The 19398-nt window shown below is 37.5% G+C and overlaps 1 protein-coding gene across 4 annotated transcripts in view; it reads right to left on the reverse strand.

Annotated features, from left to right (window-relative positions):
• The window catches only part of unc-5 (netrin receptor unc-5), a 195076-nt gene that overhangs the window by 92505 nt on the left and 83173 nt on the right, over positions 1–19398 (reverse strand). For all 4 annotated transcript variants that reach the window (XM_090159043.1, XM_090159045.1, XM_090159044.1 and 1 more), the window contains exon 2: positions 3584–3946. In XM_090159043.1, the coding sequence (XP_090015169.1) occupies positions 3584–3946 (363 nt within the window). The remainder of the gene's footprint in view (positions 1–3583; positions 3947–19398) is intronic.

Consider the following 19398-nt stretch of genomic DNA (forward strand, 5'->3'; position numbering starts at 1 on the left):
CTTTCTCTAAAATCTAGAGTTTTCTATAAAATCTAGAGCTTTCTCTAAAATCTATAGATTTCTCTAAATAGCCCAAATTTCTAAAGATCAAATCTACATGTATATTATATATCATTTTACCATTTTATTGTAAGCTTTAGGTTAAAGTAATTTTATGTTTGTTTAATCCCGTTTTAGAACCAAATTTCCGACTTCAGTCCGATTCCAACTTTCGACCATTAATCTTAATTTTGGTTTGTCTATTATAGATTAAGAATTACAAATAAAGTTACGCGTAAAATATAGTATTTTAAAAATTTCTGTCGCGTTATTTGTAACGCATATCAGTCTCCATCATCCTTGAATAAATTAAACGACTGACTTATTGAGTCGGCTTTAGTTTAATAGTGTATGCAAAATTATGCAAAATTGGGACGGCGATAGAAAGACAATTACGTCGACCGCTGATATACCCCAAACTAATAACGCTCCGGTTTCGAATTTCATTTGAGTTTTAGGGGGGAGGTAACCCTACCATTCGCTACCTTAGAACAAGAGTCAAGCAAGTCTAAAAACCCCTATTTGAGAAAAACCAGTTTTAAGTTCTAAATCTAGCATAATAACGATGGTAATCTAATTATGTAAATTGATATAGAGTGAAAATATATAGTCATACCCCTGATGACGGTACGCTAAGGCAACCGAAACTAGTCGGGTCAAATTTTTAAATAAATAAATAATCTTGTGTACTTTTAAATATCGTTGTTTTTATTCAATTTTTAAATAAGTGAAATTATATATGGAAAATTTTGTACTGAGTCACCCTAATTTAAAAACACTCAAGGATTCTTATTTCAAATTTCTTTCAATAGTCACGTATCTCGACTTACTTGACTTTTGCTGTCAGGTAGCGCGTACAGAGAGAAGGTGCGCATGGTGTATGGGGATAAAGAACGCAAGGAGAGCGTGAACGACTCGGATTTGATACGGAAAAAGACGTACGGGGGAAGGGAAGGGGCGGAAAGCGGCGGCGAATCTCAATAAATATCAAAGGGAGGGCACAAGGCGAACCAGAGACTCGCCACCAAATCAATGAAGTTTTGGCCGATCTCTGCGGTAACTAGGACTGCCTTTATGGAATCCGCTGGGGGCGCTGTTTAGGAGCGGACAACCTGTTGAGGCCCCGACGCTGATTGCGTCGACGAGCTTTTGCCAGCTGCAGCGACAACCGATCAACTCTCGGCTTCCAACGAATTCTTCGCGTGCTGCCAGCACAGTGCTGGGCATTTTTGAAAATTTTGAGATAACTCTCACTCCACCTCATTCCCGTTTCTAAAATTTTAAACTCCAACTCATCTCCTCTAACCACAGTAAACTAACTTTTAATCTCATCTCCTCTCATCGAATTTCGCTAATTAATTTAACCTCGCACACACTCCCGCTAGTTTTGTTGAAAATCTGATCTCATCTCACGCTCTTTTCCGTTTATGGAAGTAATATAATATATCCTTTCAATCTCCTCTTTCTGAAATGCGTACTTTGTGAATCTCATCTCACGCTCATCTCCTTTTGAAGTTTTACGCATCTCACCTCCTCTCAGATTCTCACACTGTTCTCACAGGGGTAGAACAACGGCTATCATTGGCCGGTGGCCACGTTATATTTACTGTCTTTAACTTCTTTATAACCTTCTAACGTTATTATACGTTTGGGCTTTGTTATTTGCCAAAGTTACATAATTCTTTCCAAGAAGGTCATGTTTTTATTTTTATTTTTTATTTTTTGGTTTTCTTACATCTAAACTCAAACTCACCTCACCACCGCAAACTAACTTTTTAGCTGATCTCCTCTCATCGCATTTCACTAATTAAATTGACCTCGCTCTCACTCCAAATACATTCTCTGAAAAATATTATTTCCTCTCACTCTCCCCTCACTTAAATTCAAAGCTTGGAAACTCATCTCACGCTTCTCTCCATTGGAAGCTTAAAGCATCAGTTCTCACCTCCTCTCAATTGCTCTAACTGATCTCACGGTGAGAGGAGAGTGCCCATCACTGCTGCCAGGGTTCTGCTGTTGGAGGGGGATTCGAAAAACCCAACATACCACTTTTATCTCGCACCGTTCTCCCTGGAGGGAGACATACTTTATTTTTCATTCGAATTATTGATGAATTATCGAGTTATTTTCCCGTCTATTTACAAAAATACTTTCAAAACGTGATAGATTACATTGTCGAGACACTCGATCTATCCCGTCTCGCACGTGCGGCCATTCAAATGACTCGTTTTTGTTGGTATTAATAACTTTATACGCCGTCTTTTCGAAAAAAAATATTACCAGTTACGCAGAACCGGATTTTCAGATCTACTTTTATCTTAACGGTATTTAAACTCCAGGTGGAATGCGACCAGGTTGGTCGAATCTAAATTCTACTATTTATCCATACAGAACAATTTCGTGGAAATTTTCTATACGGTTCTAAGATAACGAGTTAAGAGTAGTCAACCGTTATAACTTAGCAATCAAGTGGGATAAGAAATAGGTTTGCATACACATAGATAGATTTGAGGGTTAAACTAGGTTTCCAAAAGCGTTTTATAATTGATAAAATAATGGAGTTTAAATTTTAACGATATTTTTCTGTAAGTGCTTTTGGAAGCCTAGCTTTAGTGTTAAAAGCAAAGAAGAAACACAGTCAAAAGCACACGCAAGACTTACGTAAACACTGAAGTATAATATCACTGCAAGGGACAGGTAAAGCAGAGTGTCTGTAAAGGATGCTTTTCACTAGAGCTGATGACGCAAAATATCACTAGCACGAGTCCCAAAGTTAAGCTTAGTTTCCACTAACACGAGTCCCAAAGTTAACTAACGCGCCGTTACGCCGGCTAACGGAAACTGAACATAAGATCTTAATGATGGTTTTCACTAGCGTCGACGCAAAAAAATGCCGTTAGGCCTAAAACTTTTTTTTGCGTCAAGGTGTTTTGGTCCTAATGTAAACCAGACTTAAAACCTTAGCTGGTTTTGCCGCCTGACCGGGTCTGTGGACGCTGGCGTAGGGCATAATGATGACAGACCTCCGGTGGTGTGGTTTAAATCTTACCGGGTACACCGGGCTATAAATCTGACACATGTCCAGCCTTGATTTCCACTAACGTGAGTAAAGGACCGTTTAATACTCAACTTTGAGACGTACAATCGTTTTGACGCGCGTACAGAAAAATGTATTACGACGAGCGCTAGTCGAAACCAACCATTATACAATTTTTAGCGTCGAAGCTGGCCATCCCGACGTTTTTTCTCTACTGAAATGCATCCTTAAATATGATTTCAAATCACTCGTGATAAAAATACATGCAGGTACCTTAGAATATGGAACAATAACATAAGGTTCAAGTACCACCATCGCATAGTTAATAGCGAAAGTTCGTTCGCGTCAAAATATCACTAAACATCGAAGCAAACGAATTTTCGGTACAAGGTACCCAAGGATGAGGTTTAGAATCTCGGCTTTTCCATATTCTCGGTACTTGTCCCTTCAGTATATCGCTAAATTACAACACCCTGCGGGAGTTTAAAGTGGGAATCTGCAACTCACATGCGACTTTGACGACTGCTCTTCTGCTTTTGATTCTGGCGGCGGACGACCAAGCGTGGCAAACGCATCCGTAACCGTCCAAACCGAAGTATTCCTCGACGTCTCCCCTCGGGACGTCGACTGAGACTTCCATTTGACGGACCCCCGTCATGGGGTCCACGTAGTCCTGGTGGCTATGTTGCCTCTTGTCTTGCATCTTGCCGTTGCACTCGAAATATACTTGCAAGACGTGTTTGGCTTTGCACGACAAGGTGGCCGCCTTGTTGCGAATGACGAAACCGTCTCTGGGCTCTTCCACGAAGATGGGCTTGGCGTTCGAGGACTCCGGTTCCTCCGTCGCCATTGGGTCCAACAATAACCCTCCTGTCAAAATGAAAGATATTTATGTAACATCAACTGTATACTTCAAATTGAAAATTACTTATGACCTTTGGGACTATTTTAGAACTACACCAAACTTAACACAAGCCCCCTGTAATATTGACACTTGGAGCAAGGAGTTTCAAATAATTTAACACCCAATGTTCGTTAAAACATTATTTAAGTGTATTAACATAATTATTAGAAATGTGTAAGACAGGTACTCAAATGCCTAAAAGTTTGTCATTGTCATAGGTATAATTAAATTTAACCAATATGAATGAACTTTTTCATAGATACACCGAATACCTGTGTTACTCGATGACTTGGGCCTAAGGTGGTGCCTTGGGTATTAGCCTAGCTGATTATTAAATAACTGAGGCCAAATTTCATATTTCAATCTGTGGTTTGAGATATTCGAGGTTAAAGTTTAAAAGCACGTTCGAGTGATAAATACATTAAATCAATCTGTGAGCGTGGAATATTATAATTTTTTTTTTAACATCAGTTGCATCTCCTGAAAAACCAGTTTCTTAAATGCTGCGACTGATATTCATTAACTTCAATGTCAGGAATATCTAGTTTATGGGGATATGTGTATATTATTTCCTTAAAGTTATAGTTCAAAACTACGATATGCAAATACAGTGTAAATAAACAACTTTGATATGTAAATATTAACTTTCTAAGGAGCAGCTAGCGCGTCGAATTAAGGTCGAACTCTTTTCCCAAAACTTTCTCAATATGCAGATTTCTAATATCTTCTCGGGAATATTCGAGATTGGGCAGATCGAAACTGAGGAAACCACTAAACCATAACCCTTACAGGAGGAGTTCGAATTGAAATTGTTCGGCGCGCCCTCTGCTTTACGATATTCTTTGTGATGGAACGCCGCGAAAAATGGAAGAAAAAGACGCAACACCCCAACCAGAAAGTCCGTATAGCGCCAGTTAGGAGAAGAAAAAAGTATGGCCCGAGGTGGAAATGGAGATGAAACCGACAGAGTACAGGAAGGTATGGGCGAGGGAAATGACACGAGTAACCATCGACACTAGGGCGGCGAAGAGAAGGGAGGGCGCTAGCCCACCCGCCCTTGATACAGTCAAAGGCGAAATAAGGCGTAAAACCAGGCGAAAGTTTGGCGAACTGAAAAAAAGGGAGAGAGGCTTCCCTTTTCTCTATTCCAGATATAAGTTCTGAGCCTAGGTTTTATATCCGCCAGTAGGACTGGTCAAAGGCGGCGGTAACCTACAGTCTGCGTTATCGTTGGGAGTTCCCCGGGAGTTGATATAGAAGAAAATAGAAAAATCCCTGGTTCCCAAATCAATAAAATCCTCCCCGTATCCCTTTAAGTCTGTTAGAAGAGGGTTTTTTCGTTAGGTTGCCTATACACATTCTTCTTCTTTTTGCCGGTGTAGGTGTAAGGGCAGCACGTACGTACCGAGCCAAACCTCGCCGGGATGCCAGTGTATTTTATGTGGGTTAGGGATGGCCCGTGGATTCCCGCATTCTGAGACGAAGGAGATGGCTTTTGGATGAAAAGCCAAGGCGTTGGGTCGCCGCTGACTTTGAAACGCGCTTGAAGAGGGCTTAAGGGTCGAGCTCCGGGTGGTACCTCGCCTGTCTCATCAGCCACCAACCTTAACGCGATTAAATCTTAGGGACGCGAAAGCCAGGACGCTATCTACTTTGACCTATTTCTCGGGCCCGTCTAAGCCTTTTGGCCCCGGGGATCGCTCGCTATTTTTGCCCGCAGACGCGACAGACTATTGGTCGGATACTCTTTGCCCCTTTCGCCTTATGGACGTATGTATTGTCAGCTTCATTTTCCAAAGCGCCTATGATTTATCGCTTTTGCCGCAACGGGCTCCGAATGAATGCGAATTTCAAAGAGCTATTAACTGATTGTAATGTATAAATTATTGCGCAGTTGATAAATTACGTATGGGTGAAACCATAAGTACGTAATTTATACGATAACAGGGTTGCCACCAAATTTTGAGATTCAAATTCCCTGAATATTTTTCCCGGACTAGTTTTAGAGATTTTTCCAAAATTTTATTTTTCATTTTACTTTTATCAGAAGTTCATAAATTTAAATGGACTTATATTTCAGTAAAAAGGTTATTGCAATGTGGAAAAAATTAGCCAAACGTTCAAGGCAATAAATGATAATCATAAAATTTGTCATAGATCTAGAGTAAAATTACCTTCAAAAAGTGTCAAGATAAAATTGAATTTCCTGACTTTTCCCTGAATTTTTATAAATTCGTAAAATTCCCTTGCCTTTCCCTGACTTTTAGACACATTTTTTAATTTCCTGACTTTTCCCTGTTTTCCCTGACGTTTGGCAACCCTGGATAAGTATGCCACTTCACGTGTCAAGGTCTAAACATCGTCTCAAACGTGGTAAATTTTGAGCCGTTAAGCGTTGTTACCAAGGGGCAGCTCACTCCCATTAATTATTAGGAGACCCTCGTATAATTATATTCTGATCAGATTAGATTAAAATTACATCTGTAGCTTTGGCTGTACAAAGATTAAAAATGATTAAATCATAATTAAAGTTTTAATTTACACCCTGTAACAAAGTGATCTGCCTCTCGATTGTTACACATCCACGATTTGACGGGAAATTGAATCCCATTGAAATCTACCTCAATCCTACAAAGCCACATGTTTCATTTTAAAGGTGTAGTCGAATACTTCTTTCGTAACTTCGTAAGAGATATATATTACAAACTTCCGCTTACAGTTATCAAACGCACGTGACATTCGGTGGTCCAAAATAGAATGTGGCAGAACGCATACGCGGAGCAAACGCGTTTGAAGATCGTAATTAAGAAAAGTCGACGACGACCGTCTCCAGAATTCTTCTTAAAGTGCCCCATTTTCCCGAGCAATGTAAACAAGAGGAATCGAAAGGGGTCCCCTCTTTCCCTTGTTCTCGTCCGCGGCACATTATATTAAACGGTTCAGGCCCGGAGCGTAGCGAAACGGGAGAAGATTCAATTCAATAAGGACTTCCTTTCATCGGCACACAACCCCTCCCGCGTATAAATATCACGTCCCTAATGGCCGCCTTACCCTCTTCCCTGCCCCCCTATGATGACACCCCAGTCCCGGTTCCATTCTTACGTCACGCTATCCCCCCCCCACCCCATCTTAGAAGAAAGAACGTAACATTTAGCGCGTGCGAAGCGGGGGTGAGATTGTAAACACAGCATCTGCGTTTACTCAGTTTCCCCAAAAAGACTCGGAAGAGAACGAGCGCACTTTTCCTCTTGATATAAAGTTCGCTTTCTATTTTAAGGCCATTTTTGAGGTTCTGTCTTCGGGAATATGAAACGCCATTTACCGGGTACCTTATAGCTGTTACGTTGCTGGCTGGTTATTCATTTAAAATGGTATCCGTTGCTATCATACCGATACTCGAAAAAACATTTCTTAGCTCGCTTAAATGTCAATACAAATTTATTTCAACGTCTAAGAAACTTGGTTCAAACATTTATTTTTGGACAAGTTTGTACGACAGTGTCGTTTGGCCATTACGAAAGTTCTTCTGTTGATTAAAATCTAAAATCACTTTAAATCAAGGCTTAGAGATTTCAATAGTATTTTAAAATTTAAAACCTATTTAGGTTGACACTCTTGCACACGGAACGGAATTTTTAGAACCTATTTTAGGTTGACAATCCTCTCAAGTACACTAAACGGGATTTTCGAAATCCATTTGATACTGACAGTCCTCTCAAGCACACGAAACATGATTTTCAAAATCCATTTGATACCGACAGTCCTCTCAAGCACACGAAACAGGATTTTCAAAATCCATTTGATACTGACAGTCCTCTCAAGTACACGGAACAGGATTTTCAAAATCCATTTGATACTGACAGTCCTCTCAAGTACACTAAACCGGATTTTCAAAATCCATTTGATACTGACAGAACTCTCAAGCACACGGAACAGGATTTTCAAAATCCATTTGATACTGACAGTCCTCTCAAGTACACTAAACAGGATTTTCAAAATCCATTTGATATTGGCAATCCTCTCAAGTACACTAAACAGGATTTTCAAAATTCATTTGATATTGACAGTCCTCTCTAGTACACGAAACAGGATTTTCAAAATCCATTTGATACTGACAGTCCTCTCAAGTACACGAAACAGGATTTTCAAAATCTATTTGATATTGACAGTCCTCTCTAGTACACGGAACCGTATTTCCAAAATCTATTTGATATTGACAATCCTTTCCTGTACACAGCACATAATTTTCAAAGTCCATTTCAGATAAACAATCTTCTCCCGTACAGGATTTTGAAAATCAATTTGAAAGGGAATTTCCCTTGTACACGGAACCGAGAAATGACAACCATGCCCTCCAGTGCATATATAGGGGGTAGTCCCCTTAACGGAGTTCCTTGGAAGCGACGACCTGTTTCGTCTTAAGTAACGCGTAGCTCAGAGTGCTCGGAGGCCCTTTCGTCCTCGCTCGTAATTTCCCACTAAGTTCGCCGACGGGGAAAGTAACGCGAGCTTTAATCTTGGAGCCAAAACTAATCGCGAAGTACGTGGGAGGACACTAGCAAAAACGCGTTTTAACTAATTCGCGAGCTCTTCTTCAACTTCAATTCGGAATGGAACGCAGTATAGCTTCATTACAAGTAAACCCATTGTTGAAGTCCGAGTAATTGCCGCTAGACTTCAAGGGTATTAAGGAAGAGGCTCCCCGCTCTTGGAAACTGAATACACAGCTTTTCTTTCTTTCTCTGTCCTGGGTCAGTCGCGATGTTGAAGGCGCGGACTTAATCACTAAAAACGCGAGCGCAAAGAGTGAAACGAGGCCTATTACGTTACACATCTCACTGGTTTTAATGGGGATAATTTTGAGCAGACAGATACAATGACTAAGCCCTAGAAACGGGAGAGACTTGACTGAAAAAAAAGATAAATTTGCCTTATCTAATCCTGGCGTCGGCGGGCGATTACCGAATGACGTGTCGACCATTTTTTCTTTAAATTACTAACTAGCTGAAAGGGGGTAATATTATGGTTCCTAATCTAAACATCGTTTAGGAAGGAACTCGTTACGAGCGTATTAATAAGTAGACTGCTTTTGTGTCGTGGTGCAACTGAATTTCCGGTTTGGCATTATGTATGGAATAAATATAAATTAAATAATTATGTACAGTAAATATTTCGCTCTGTTTATCCCAATTAATGAAATGGCGAGGGCCTTCTTGAGGGGTAAAGGCTATACCAATCTCGCTTTCCTGAATACACTACTCCAATTGAATAGTCTACTCTAATTGTTGGCGCAAGCGCGTAGATTGAGGTGACATCTACTATCGGAAAAGATAAATGACTCTTATTTTATTTTAATTTATACATTTCTGCCTTTCTTAAAATACGATCGAAAACCTACACCAGATGTCGTCACAATAAATATATTATAATAGATTATTTATTATTTTCCTTTTCACAAGGATTCCTTTTGTGCTTATCTAAGAAAATTAGACTGTTTTATATAAATTTCCATGGTTCATCTTTCTTTCGAGAGATGGCAGTATAATGAATAAGGGATTGTAAATTCTATTTGCACATGCCTTAACCCTAACATTTTTAATTTACTTGACAGATCAATAGATGTCATTGTTGGCAGTTTGCGCGATCTAGTCCATTAGGTTCGATTGGTTAATATTTACGAAAGCCTAAGTAAGCGGAATAAATAACTCTTTATGGTCCTAATGAATTGTATGTGTCTCAAGGACTTAATACGTTGGGTGTCTTATGACAGAGTCTATGCGTAGAATTTTATTTCGTTAATTGCGATAAACATCTTTTCGACTGAACCGAAATTTGAAACTTTCCATGATTATATTTGATGTATCAACAGAAACTGTGGGATAATACATATAACCGTGATATTTTTTGTAAATTTTTTGAAAGTTTGCTCTATTGGCTAAATTGAATTTTTGCTCTAAGAGCACATGTAATAATAATAATGATCAGCTAGGCTAATACCCAAGGCACCACCTTAAGCCCAAGTCATCTAGCGACTTATAATTCCTTTATACAGGTAGGAGGCCACGCGAGTCAACAGCTCCCTACACTAACTATTATCGTTAACCTCTACAAGTTTTTATGGAAGAAGTCAGGGAAAAACCCTTTTAACCTGTGGGGAGAGAACTTGCAAACTAACGCAGAAGGTGTAGTTCCGAGTTTTCACACAGTGCCACAAACTGGGATCAAACCCGGCTCCTCTTGCTGCAAGGCGAAAGTGCTAGCCACTTCACCACGCCACTTAGTTAGACCACGGCTATGGAATATTCTCGTCCATATAAATGGTGTTGTCATTCTTGAGGAAGACACACTTATGGAAGATATTATAGACTTATGGCGATACGGGGTCATTTGTGCTGCAATACAGGAAAGCCTCCTAGGGATTTTATTTGGAGCCACATTTCAAGCTTTCAGCATTTGACGTTAATTTAATACAATAATTCGTTTTTCCGGAGAACTGGGTCATAGACCTTCTTTGTAGATCCACCAATATGCTTTATATATCTGCCATTGTGTTAGTTTTCCCGCTAAAAGTGTCTTGATGGGGCTTAGTGGGAAATCATCAAAAGTGAGTGTTAGACCTTTACCAGGAAATCGGCGCGTCAACTACAGCGGAATTCACAGAAATTCCCCTGATCGACTTCTGCTCCCAAAAGAGGCCCGCCCAAGGACTCATCATTTCCCCAAAAAAGACGAACAATATTATGATGGGAAAAAATGTCGCATAAAAATATAAAAGTAATCAAATTATTCACGGAATTCCGTTGTATTCCTATGAAACTGGTATTAATTGAATTGCGACTAAGCCTTGTACAATTAAGACGAAATCGGAACGAGTATACAAAATGAAACATTTATGCTAAACCAAGGTACGCTGAAACGGAATTGTGTTTAGACGATGCTCACAGCACGTTTTACTATTGTTAAAACACCATTTTATTTTCGTCGTGAATCCTGGTTTAGCAAAAATGTGCATTTTAGTATTGTTCAAAAATATTTATCTTCGTCGTGTATCCTGGTTTAGCAAAAATGTGCATTTTAGTATTGCTCAAAAATATTTATCTTCGTCGTGTACCCTGGTTTAGCAAAAATGAGCCTTTTAGTATTGTTTAAACACCATTTTATTTTCGTCATGAATCCTTGTTTAGCAAAACGTGCCTTTTAGTATAGTTCAAACATATTTATCTTCGTCGTGTACCCTGGTTTATCACAAATGTGTTTAATGCACTAAAATTCTATTGGAATCTCTATCGTTTTCATTAGTCGTTGATATGAAAGACTGCTTAAAGTGCCACCGAATAATTTAAATAATAAGCCAAAATTTCAGGTAACTCCTCCCCGTTTCAAGAAAATTGCTAAATTCAAACGATACTGTGTCCCTTTAACCGATTTTAAAGAATTTTTCTTAACGTTGTCGTTCAAACTTCTGGCGAGCTTCGCTTAACCTCTCTAATATTTGCGAGAAACTGTCTAAGAAAAGAACTAAACCTGACATCTCATCTTTCGGCAAGTTTTCCTTTAACGTCGTATATAAGCGGTAGTTTCCTTCCAAGTTGCATGTCAGGCAGGCAAAATCTAACTGGCCACAGGTGCTGCGGAAGGGGACGCCACCTAGCGGGAGGGGGGAGAACGAAAAGGGGGGCCAGCCGGGGTCCTCCTCGAGACGCGGCACGCAGCTGTGAATGTACGTATCAGGGCTGCTGCCGCATTTTCAAATGGAACAGAGAGACCGTCAAAGGAACAGATTATGTAGTTTTTTGCTTCGATGCGCTCCTCGGAACTCTCCCTGCCAGATACTGATATCACCGGTGGTCGAAAATGAATTTGTCATTTGCGCGGGTTTACCCACAAAGGAAAAATGCTGAGCAAGAATTTTAGTAAATGCTGATCTATTAACGCTTTGAAAATAATTAATTTCACTTTAAGTGAAATTGGAACTAACAAGGAGACTACCCGAGGTGTTACACACCGATTTTGTTCAAACTCGGGGGATTGGTAGACCTTCATGTAACTTGAAAAATCCTAAACTGGTTTTATTCAATGGGCAACAGGTTTGCCATGGTAACGAAAATAGTTTTTGACAACAGAAAATAACAGGGAATTTTGATCGATTTCCCTGTGAAAAAAATTGAAAAAATTGATCAAAATGTGACCAATTTTAATTTTTTTCGTCAATTTTTATCAATTTTTTTATAATTTTGGTATTTTAATTTTTTTTTCAATTTTGTAAAATGTTTTACATTGCACTAGGGCTTAAGTCAGGCGCTCACTGCTCTTCTTAACGTCTCCGTCCTACCTTTCACAAACCTTTGCTTCGTAACGGAGACAATGCCTTGTGGAAGGCAGGACGGATACGAAACAGAGAGTCAGTGGGCGCCTAGCCTTAGAAGAAACCATGGTCACACGACAGTAAAAACCCACTAATTAGCAAGTCATGGTGAGATTCAAACAGGTTTTTTAAGCTACTGGTTTCAAGCGAATTTGTGCAAGTCTGTTTGTAGTTACGACGAAAAAAGCACTTTTAATTGATAAAAGAGGGTATACCAGATCACAACGTAGAAAATCATGATTGGAAGATAAATCCTAAGGACTGAAATTTATCCTTGCTTATCGTAGTCGTTTATTATGCTTTTTCATAAAAATAACAACAGACCATCTTTCAAAATACTAGCTGGGTGAACTTCATTTAAATAAATTATGGCATTGAAATCATTTTCAATAGCTACTTTCAATCGTAGTGTTCAACCGATTTAGTCTATTGTCCCACCATATCTATAGTTTGATTAATTTTAAATTAAATAGTTAATAAAGTATAACCTCTTAAAACGAAATTCCAAGTCGCTCGATCCAGGCTTAAGTCATGACAATATATGTCATAAGCTATACGTAAAAACTATCATAGAATAATTTTTAGGGTACATTTGGAATATGAGACCAACCGTATACTGGATGCCACTTGGGCATAGTGCTCGGATTTCGATTAATTTTTATCCATGAATAAAATAAGCTCGGCGATATTTAAATAATATTTATTTAAATAACCAATAGTTGAATAAAAATGGTAAAATGTTTAAATAATCGAAAGTGAATTAGCCTATTATTTAAATAAAACAAACAATTATTTAAATAAATGCCACTTTTATTCAAATAAATGCTTGGTTGCGTAAAAAACATAATTAAATAAGTTAAAATGATATTCTTTTTACCAACGTTTTTTAAATAAATCGGAAAATTTGTGGATATTGAATAAACAATTCCGAGCACTACTTGGGCACTAGGAGCACGGAACACGGAACCTTACTGACAAATTTAACTTGGACCGTCGTAGGCTGGCGAATTTTTTTGGTCTGTACCTGTCCTATAGTATTTATTTTTCGGAGAACAGTTGGTAAGGGAAACGTTTAAGGCGGAGGGTAGCCCCGGCGAAGAAATGGCCCGTCTCTCTCCGAAGGAGAGGCCAATTTACTTACCCCCTAATTACACGTTCCTTCTTTTGGGAAGAAACTCGATTCTCGCGGGGTCTCAGGGTCACAAGACGCTCTCCTTACAACACAGAGATAGCTAGAGAAAAAATATCCTCTTTCTAAAGCGGGCAACGTTTTAAAACGTGCATCCCAAAATTTCTTCTCAAATAATAGGACACGATAGCGGTACCCATTTATTAAGTTTTATCAAAATACCCCGAACGGGCCACGGTACCCCTTGGTTTATATACATTTCAAATCTACGCGGCGCAATGACTGCGATTTACCAGGGGTCAAAGGAATTTATATTTTTACCAGCAGTTCTTCCGAGAAACAAATCTCACGTACGAGTTAATTTTATCTCGGTATACCGAGAAAAAGTATAAGTGCCGACTCAAAATCCCGTTCGCACTAGCAAATCTGTGTTGGTAGATAATTCTAAGATAGTAATTGTAAATATTGATAATTAAAAAGATATCATATTGCTATTTTAAACTTTAATATCAATAGTTAAAAATTTTAAGATAAATATTTAAGGTTATCCATTTAAAATTAAAAAATGTACCTTAAAGGCCTAGGTTTTCTTCTGCCTGTCCCCCTTTATATTAGGCCAACATTTTCAGGGGTTGGCCTACAACCAGGTTATTTGTGCTCCACTACGTTAATTTAAAGGGGGACAGGCAGAAAAAAACCTAGGCCTTTAACTTATAACAGGAATCCATACCTCTACTTGGAATGCTTATACTGCCGCATCGCGTATGGTAAGATCACTCTGACGGCTTTGGCCCCGCCTATGAGACTAGAGTCCCCTCTGCGCGCGCTCCCCTCTCACGTAGTTGTTTGTTAAATTAACATAGTGACGTCAAAAAAACCGTCAGCCACATCGAGACGAAAATATTTGCCGCGATAAGCATTCCTGCTAATAACATTAACCGTTTTGAATGTGTTTCGGGATTGAAAATGATATAAAAATACTCTACTTAATACAAATTTAGATAAAATTTAACACAATGCATCACGGTTGAAGTGTAAAAATGACAGTGCATAGAGTTATTTACTTGGTTATAAAATATACAGTTTCCCTAAGAGTATTTGAAAAAATCCACTTGAACCACGAGGGGCAGGTCATTTCCATTTTGGGTGCGTCTTAATCATAGTAAAATGATTAAATCAGGGTAATCGTGATTAAATCAGGGTAATCAAGATTAGAAAATCTAATCACGATTTAATCATTCTAATCAGGATTTAATCATTTAAACAGATTTTATCATTTTAATTATATTTAATCAATATAATCGGTCGAATCGAGAATTTATCATTAAAATCAAAATTAAATTACGATTTAATCATACTAATCACGATATAATTTTTTAGGATTTAATCATTTTAATCAGATTTGATCATTTAATCATTATTAAATCAGATTTAACATTGTAATCCTGATTAAACGTGATTTAATCAACTTAATCGTGATTAAATTGAATTTAATCAAAATAATCACGATTAAATCTGATTTAAACGTTTGAGGGGTGAGTCGTTAATCAAGGAAGTGATCTGCCCCTCGGGGAACCATTAAGTTAAGTTTATTAATTGAAAAATTTAACATCAATGTGAACTGGTACCCTTTAAAATAAATGCTGGTCAACCTGGTTATTTTTCATTCCTTGGTGCGGCTTGAGATTTCTCTACACCTGATGCCGGCTTATATACAAATTAAGAAAAATTTATTTCGTGGAGTCACTCTGTCTACGCCACGAGAACCTGGTTCGTTCTCGGCTTATTTTTCCCATTCCGGAGTCGATTTGGCGCCTGTTTTTGTCTCAAAGATTTTGTTTCGTATTTCTCCGTATAATATTTGTTGCTTTTCGGAGCATTTTCTGTCGTGCCACAGTCAATATAACGGTCCTTGCCATAATAATGCGTTTAATGATAATAATAAGGTACGATATGGAATGCTATAACGATATATTTATTCATACGCAAAGTTGCCCCACTTAGTTACAAAACCAGGTAAATCAACTTAAGCGTATTTGCTTTCTTGGGAATTTTTCGAAAGTAATTTTAACGTTCCTTTATACTAAAAATACTTACTAGGATAATGTCGAGTCTATATCTAAATTATAATAGTAAAGGAAACTTGTGGGAATGTAGAGGTTCAATCTGCACACTCGTAAATATTTTGTACACCTGAATTCTGATTTTCGTAAAATATTCGGTGTTTACCATTGATGTCTCATAATATTTCGGTGATTTCCAGTGATTACTGACAATTTTTCAATGATTTCCGGTGATTATTTTAAGTGACTTTCCGAGATTACCTATGATTTGTACACCTTTTTACTTAAGTGAATATCCCCTCGGTTTAAGAGGACTGGCCTATCCTGTATATCTATTGGGTCGATCGAATTTTAATTTATAAATCGATATAATTTTAATGGCACATGTAATAGAAAATTCTATTTCATTTTGATCTTCTCAAAGCAAGTATTTAAAAAATACTATATGAATTGATTTATTTTGTGCAAAAATAAATATTTTATAGGTGTCTATCTACAAATAAATGTCCTATTTCAGTTTTTCACAAAGAATATGAAAGAATTGCCCCACAAATTATAAAGCAAAAACAGGCACACATCATTTTATGTATTGCTAAAATGTTAACCATTTTGAAGAAATCTATTGTCAGGACCAAAAATAAATTAGAAATTTATCGATATTTTTACCAGTTTTAAAAATTATTACGAAATATGATTTTGTTAAATTTTAAATGATTTTTAAAAGTAAATAGAAGTGTTTGAGATACTTGGTTTTGGAACTAAAGCAGAGCGTTACATTTATACAACAATTCCCACCCCTCCGCATTTTTCTCTTTTACTTACATTAGAGTGGCTCAACCGGTTGCCTTGTGTATATTCACTTCAGATTATATTAAAAATTAGCCGCATTTCCCCGTATATGAAGGTCCCTCCCGTAAGTTTCAAAAATGTAATTAAACTTTTCGTTGATATTTCTAACCGAACTTTATATGAACCCCGGATTTTTGTTTATATTTTACGTCACTTTTCATATTTCTGGAATGACGAATATAGAGAAATACGTATTTGGTTATTCAAAAATGCCGGTTTAAGGTCCGTGAAATGGAAGTTATTTCGTTCCTTTATTTAATTGGAATAGAAAAATTTAATTCCTTAAAGTTACTATTTACACGAAATTAGATACTAATATTGTACTGATACTTTTGTACTGAAAAGGGGAATTTCAAAATAACCTTAAAGGCCTAGGTTTTCTTCTGCCTGTTTTCCTATAAGTTTACCTTCCCATATTAAATGGGGATAAATACCAATTTAATTCATTCTTGTCAAATAATTGTATTATCAACAAATCTTATTGGATTACAATATTTTGTATAAAAATTTTAACAAATCGTACTGTATCAAATTATTTTATTTTCAAATTTGCTAAATCTTTCTGGATTAAAACTATTTTCGATTAAAGTTTGATCCTTTCCAGAGTATGATTCGATCCAATATTAATCCTAGGTCCAAAATTTTATTAAGTCATTGCAGTAAAGAATTCTGAACTGTTACAATATTACCTCGCGTTTTAAGAACTTTATATATTTGCCTAGAGCCTCGCAACCCATAAAATCGCTACTGTCCATACAAAAATTTCAAAATTGAGTAGAAAGTAGGGGTTATTTCTAAGATGAAAATTTAGTGGTATCCGCGTGATTGAATTCTCTAGAAAACCATAAAAATGGTATCCTCCGTCAGCAGCGTGCTTCTCTGTCCGCCTGATCCATTTAGAATAGGAAGGTTTCATTTAATCCGGGCTCTCCTTAATCATTTCCGAGCAGTCAGTCAGTGACCTCTCGCCATCTTTGCCAAGGTACGCTATGCACACTCGCTTCGCGGCTTATCCGACTAAAGAATCCACCTTCGGGACTAATTTCTGACCGCGCCAGGCCGGCCAGCGGAAAAAATACGCGGCCAATATCATCGTCAATTTCTCAAATACATGGTTGTCATAGCGACCCCCCAAAACTAATAGTCCGCCATAAAAAATTGACGTCAGATTACATAGTGATTAAATAGTGAAGGCTCGATCGTCAGCTGACATTTAAAGCAAAGGCGGGGATCGGACTCGCCGTTAATAACTCTTTATAGACTGGATTCTGCAACTATATAAAGCAAACAGTGGGTTTTAACCTCGCGGGTCTCATCACCTCTTTCAACCCATTATCGTTGATGTTACCGAAATGAACGGAATTAATATCGAGAGGCATTATAGCTTTAGATAAGACTATTGTTTTAAACTTTAAGATACTATCGACTTTCTTCGAGTTTACGCCGATTTCCTTTCTAATTTGCGCCGCTTTCTTTTCAAATTTGCGCCGATTTCCTTTCTAATTTGCGCCGATTTCCTTTCTAATTTGCGCCTATTTATTTTCTAATTTGCGCCGATTTATTTTCTAATTTGCGCCGATTTATTTTCTAATTTGCGCCGATTTATTTTCTAATTTGCGCCGATTTATTTTCTAATTTGCGCCGATTTATTTTCTAATTTGCGCCGACTTCCTTTCTAATTTGCGCCGATTTCTTTTCAAATTTATACCGATTTCCTGTCTAATTTGCGCCGATTTATTTTCTAATTTGCGCCGATTTCCTTTCTAATTTGCGCCGATTTATTTTCAAATTTATACCGATTTCCTGTCTAATTTGCGCCGATTTATTTTCAAATTTATACCGATTTCCTGTCTAATTTGCGCCGATTTCTTTTCTAATTTGCGCCGATTTCCTTTCTAATTTGCGCCGATTTCTTTTCTAATTTGCGCCGATTTCTTTTCTAATTTGCGCCGATTTCTTTTCTAATTTGCGCCGATTTCCTTTCTAATTTGCGCCGATTTCTTTTCTAATTTGCGCCGATTTCTTTTCTAATTTGCGCCGATTTCCCTTCTAATTTGCGCCGATTTATTTTCAAATTTATACCGATTTCCTGTCTAATTTGCGCCGATTTCTTTTCTAATTTGCGCAATTTCCTTTCTAATTTGCGCCGATTTCCTTTCTAATTTGCGCCGATTTCTTTTCAAATTTATACCGATTTCCTGTCTAATTTGCGCCGCTTTCCTGTCTAATTTGCGCCGATTTCTTTTCTAATTTGCGCCGATTTCTTTTCTAATTTGCGCCGATTTCCTGTCTAATTTGCGCCAATTTCCTGTCTAATTTGCGCCAATTTCCTGTCTAATTTGCGCCAATTTCTTTTCTAATTTGCGCCGATTTATTTTCAAATTTATACCGATTTCCTGTCTAATTTGCGCCGATTTCTTTTCAAATTTATACCGATTTAATGTCTAATTTGCACCAATTTCCTGTCTAATTTGCGCTGATTTCCTATAAAATTATCGCAGATTTCGTTTCTAATTTGCGCCGATTTCCTTTCGAATTTATTCCAATTCCCCTTTTGCTAAGCTATCTGATAAATTTACCTTTTCTCACAAGTAACTTAAATTACTTTTGAAAACTGTGACTTTTTAATTCGTGTTTCCTTTCACCATACAATATTTCGTAACTTTTTATTATTAAAACGTCGAGACTTAATTACACGCTTATAAAGCTAGCTAAAGTAATTTAAATTATTCCACCACGTTAGACTCTCCCTGCAAAAAATGCATTAGCGTTCTAATTTTTTTTAGAAATACGCCATTAAAAAGCTCTAAAAACATAGTAGATAAGACCGACTAGAAATTCCTAGGTGTACTTTTTAATATATTTTTACATACGCTCTACATATAGAAGTAAAAGTATCCGTAATGTTATCTGGGAAGTTGTTAACCTAAAGGCAACGTTAAATTTAATAAACCTCTAAAAAATTCGATACACGCAATGTGCTTTTTCTAATAGACTTTTATAGACTAGCTT

This window comes from Leiobunum rupestre, chromosome 9, assembly GCF_980474605.1.
Source record: "Leiobunum rupestre chromosome 9, qqLeiRupe1.1.hap1, whole genome shotgun sequence".
Lineage (NCBI taxonomy): Eukaryota > Metazoa > Arthropoda > Arachnida > Opiliones > Sclerosomatidae > Leiobunum > Leiobunum rupestre.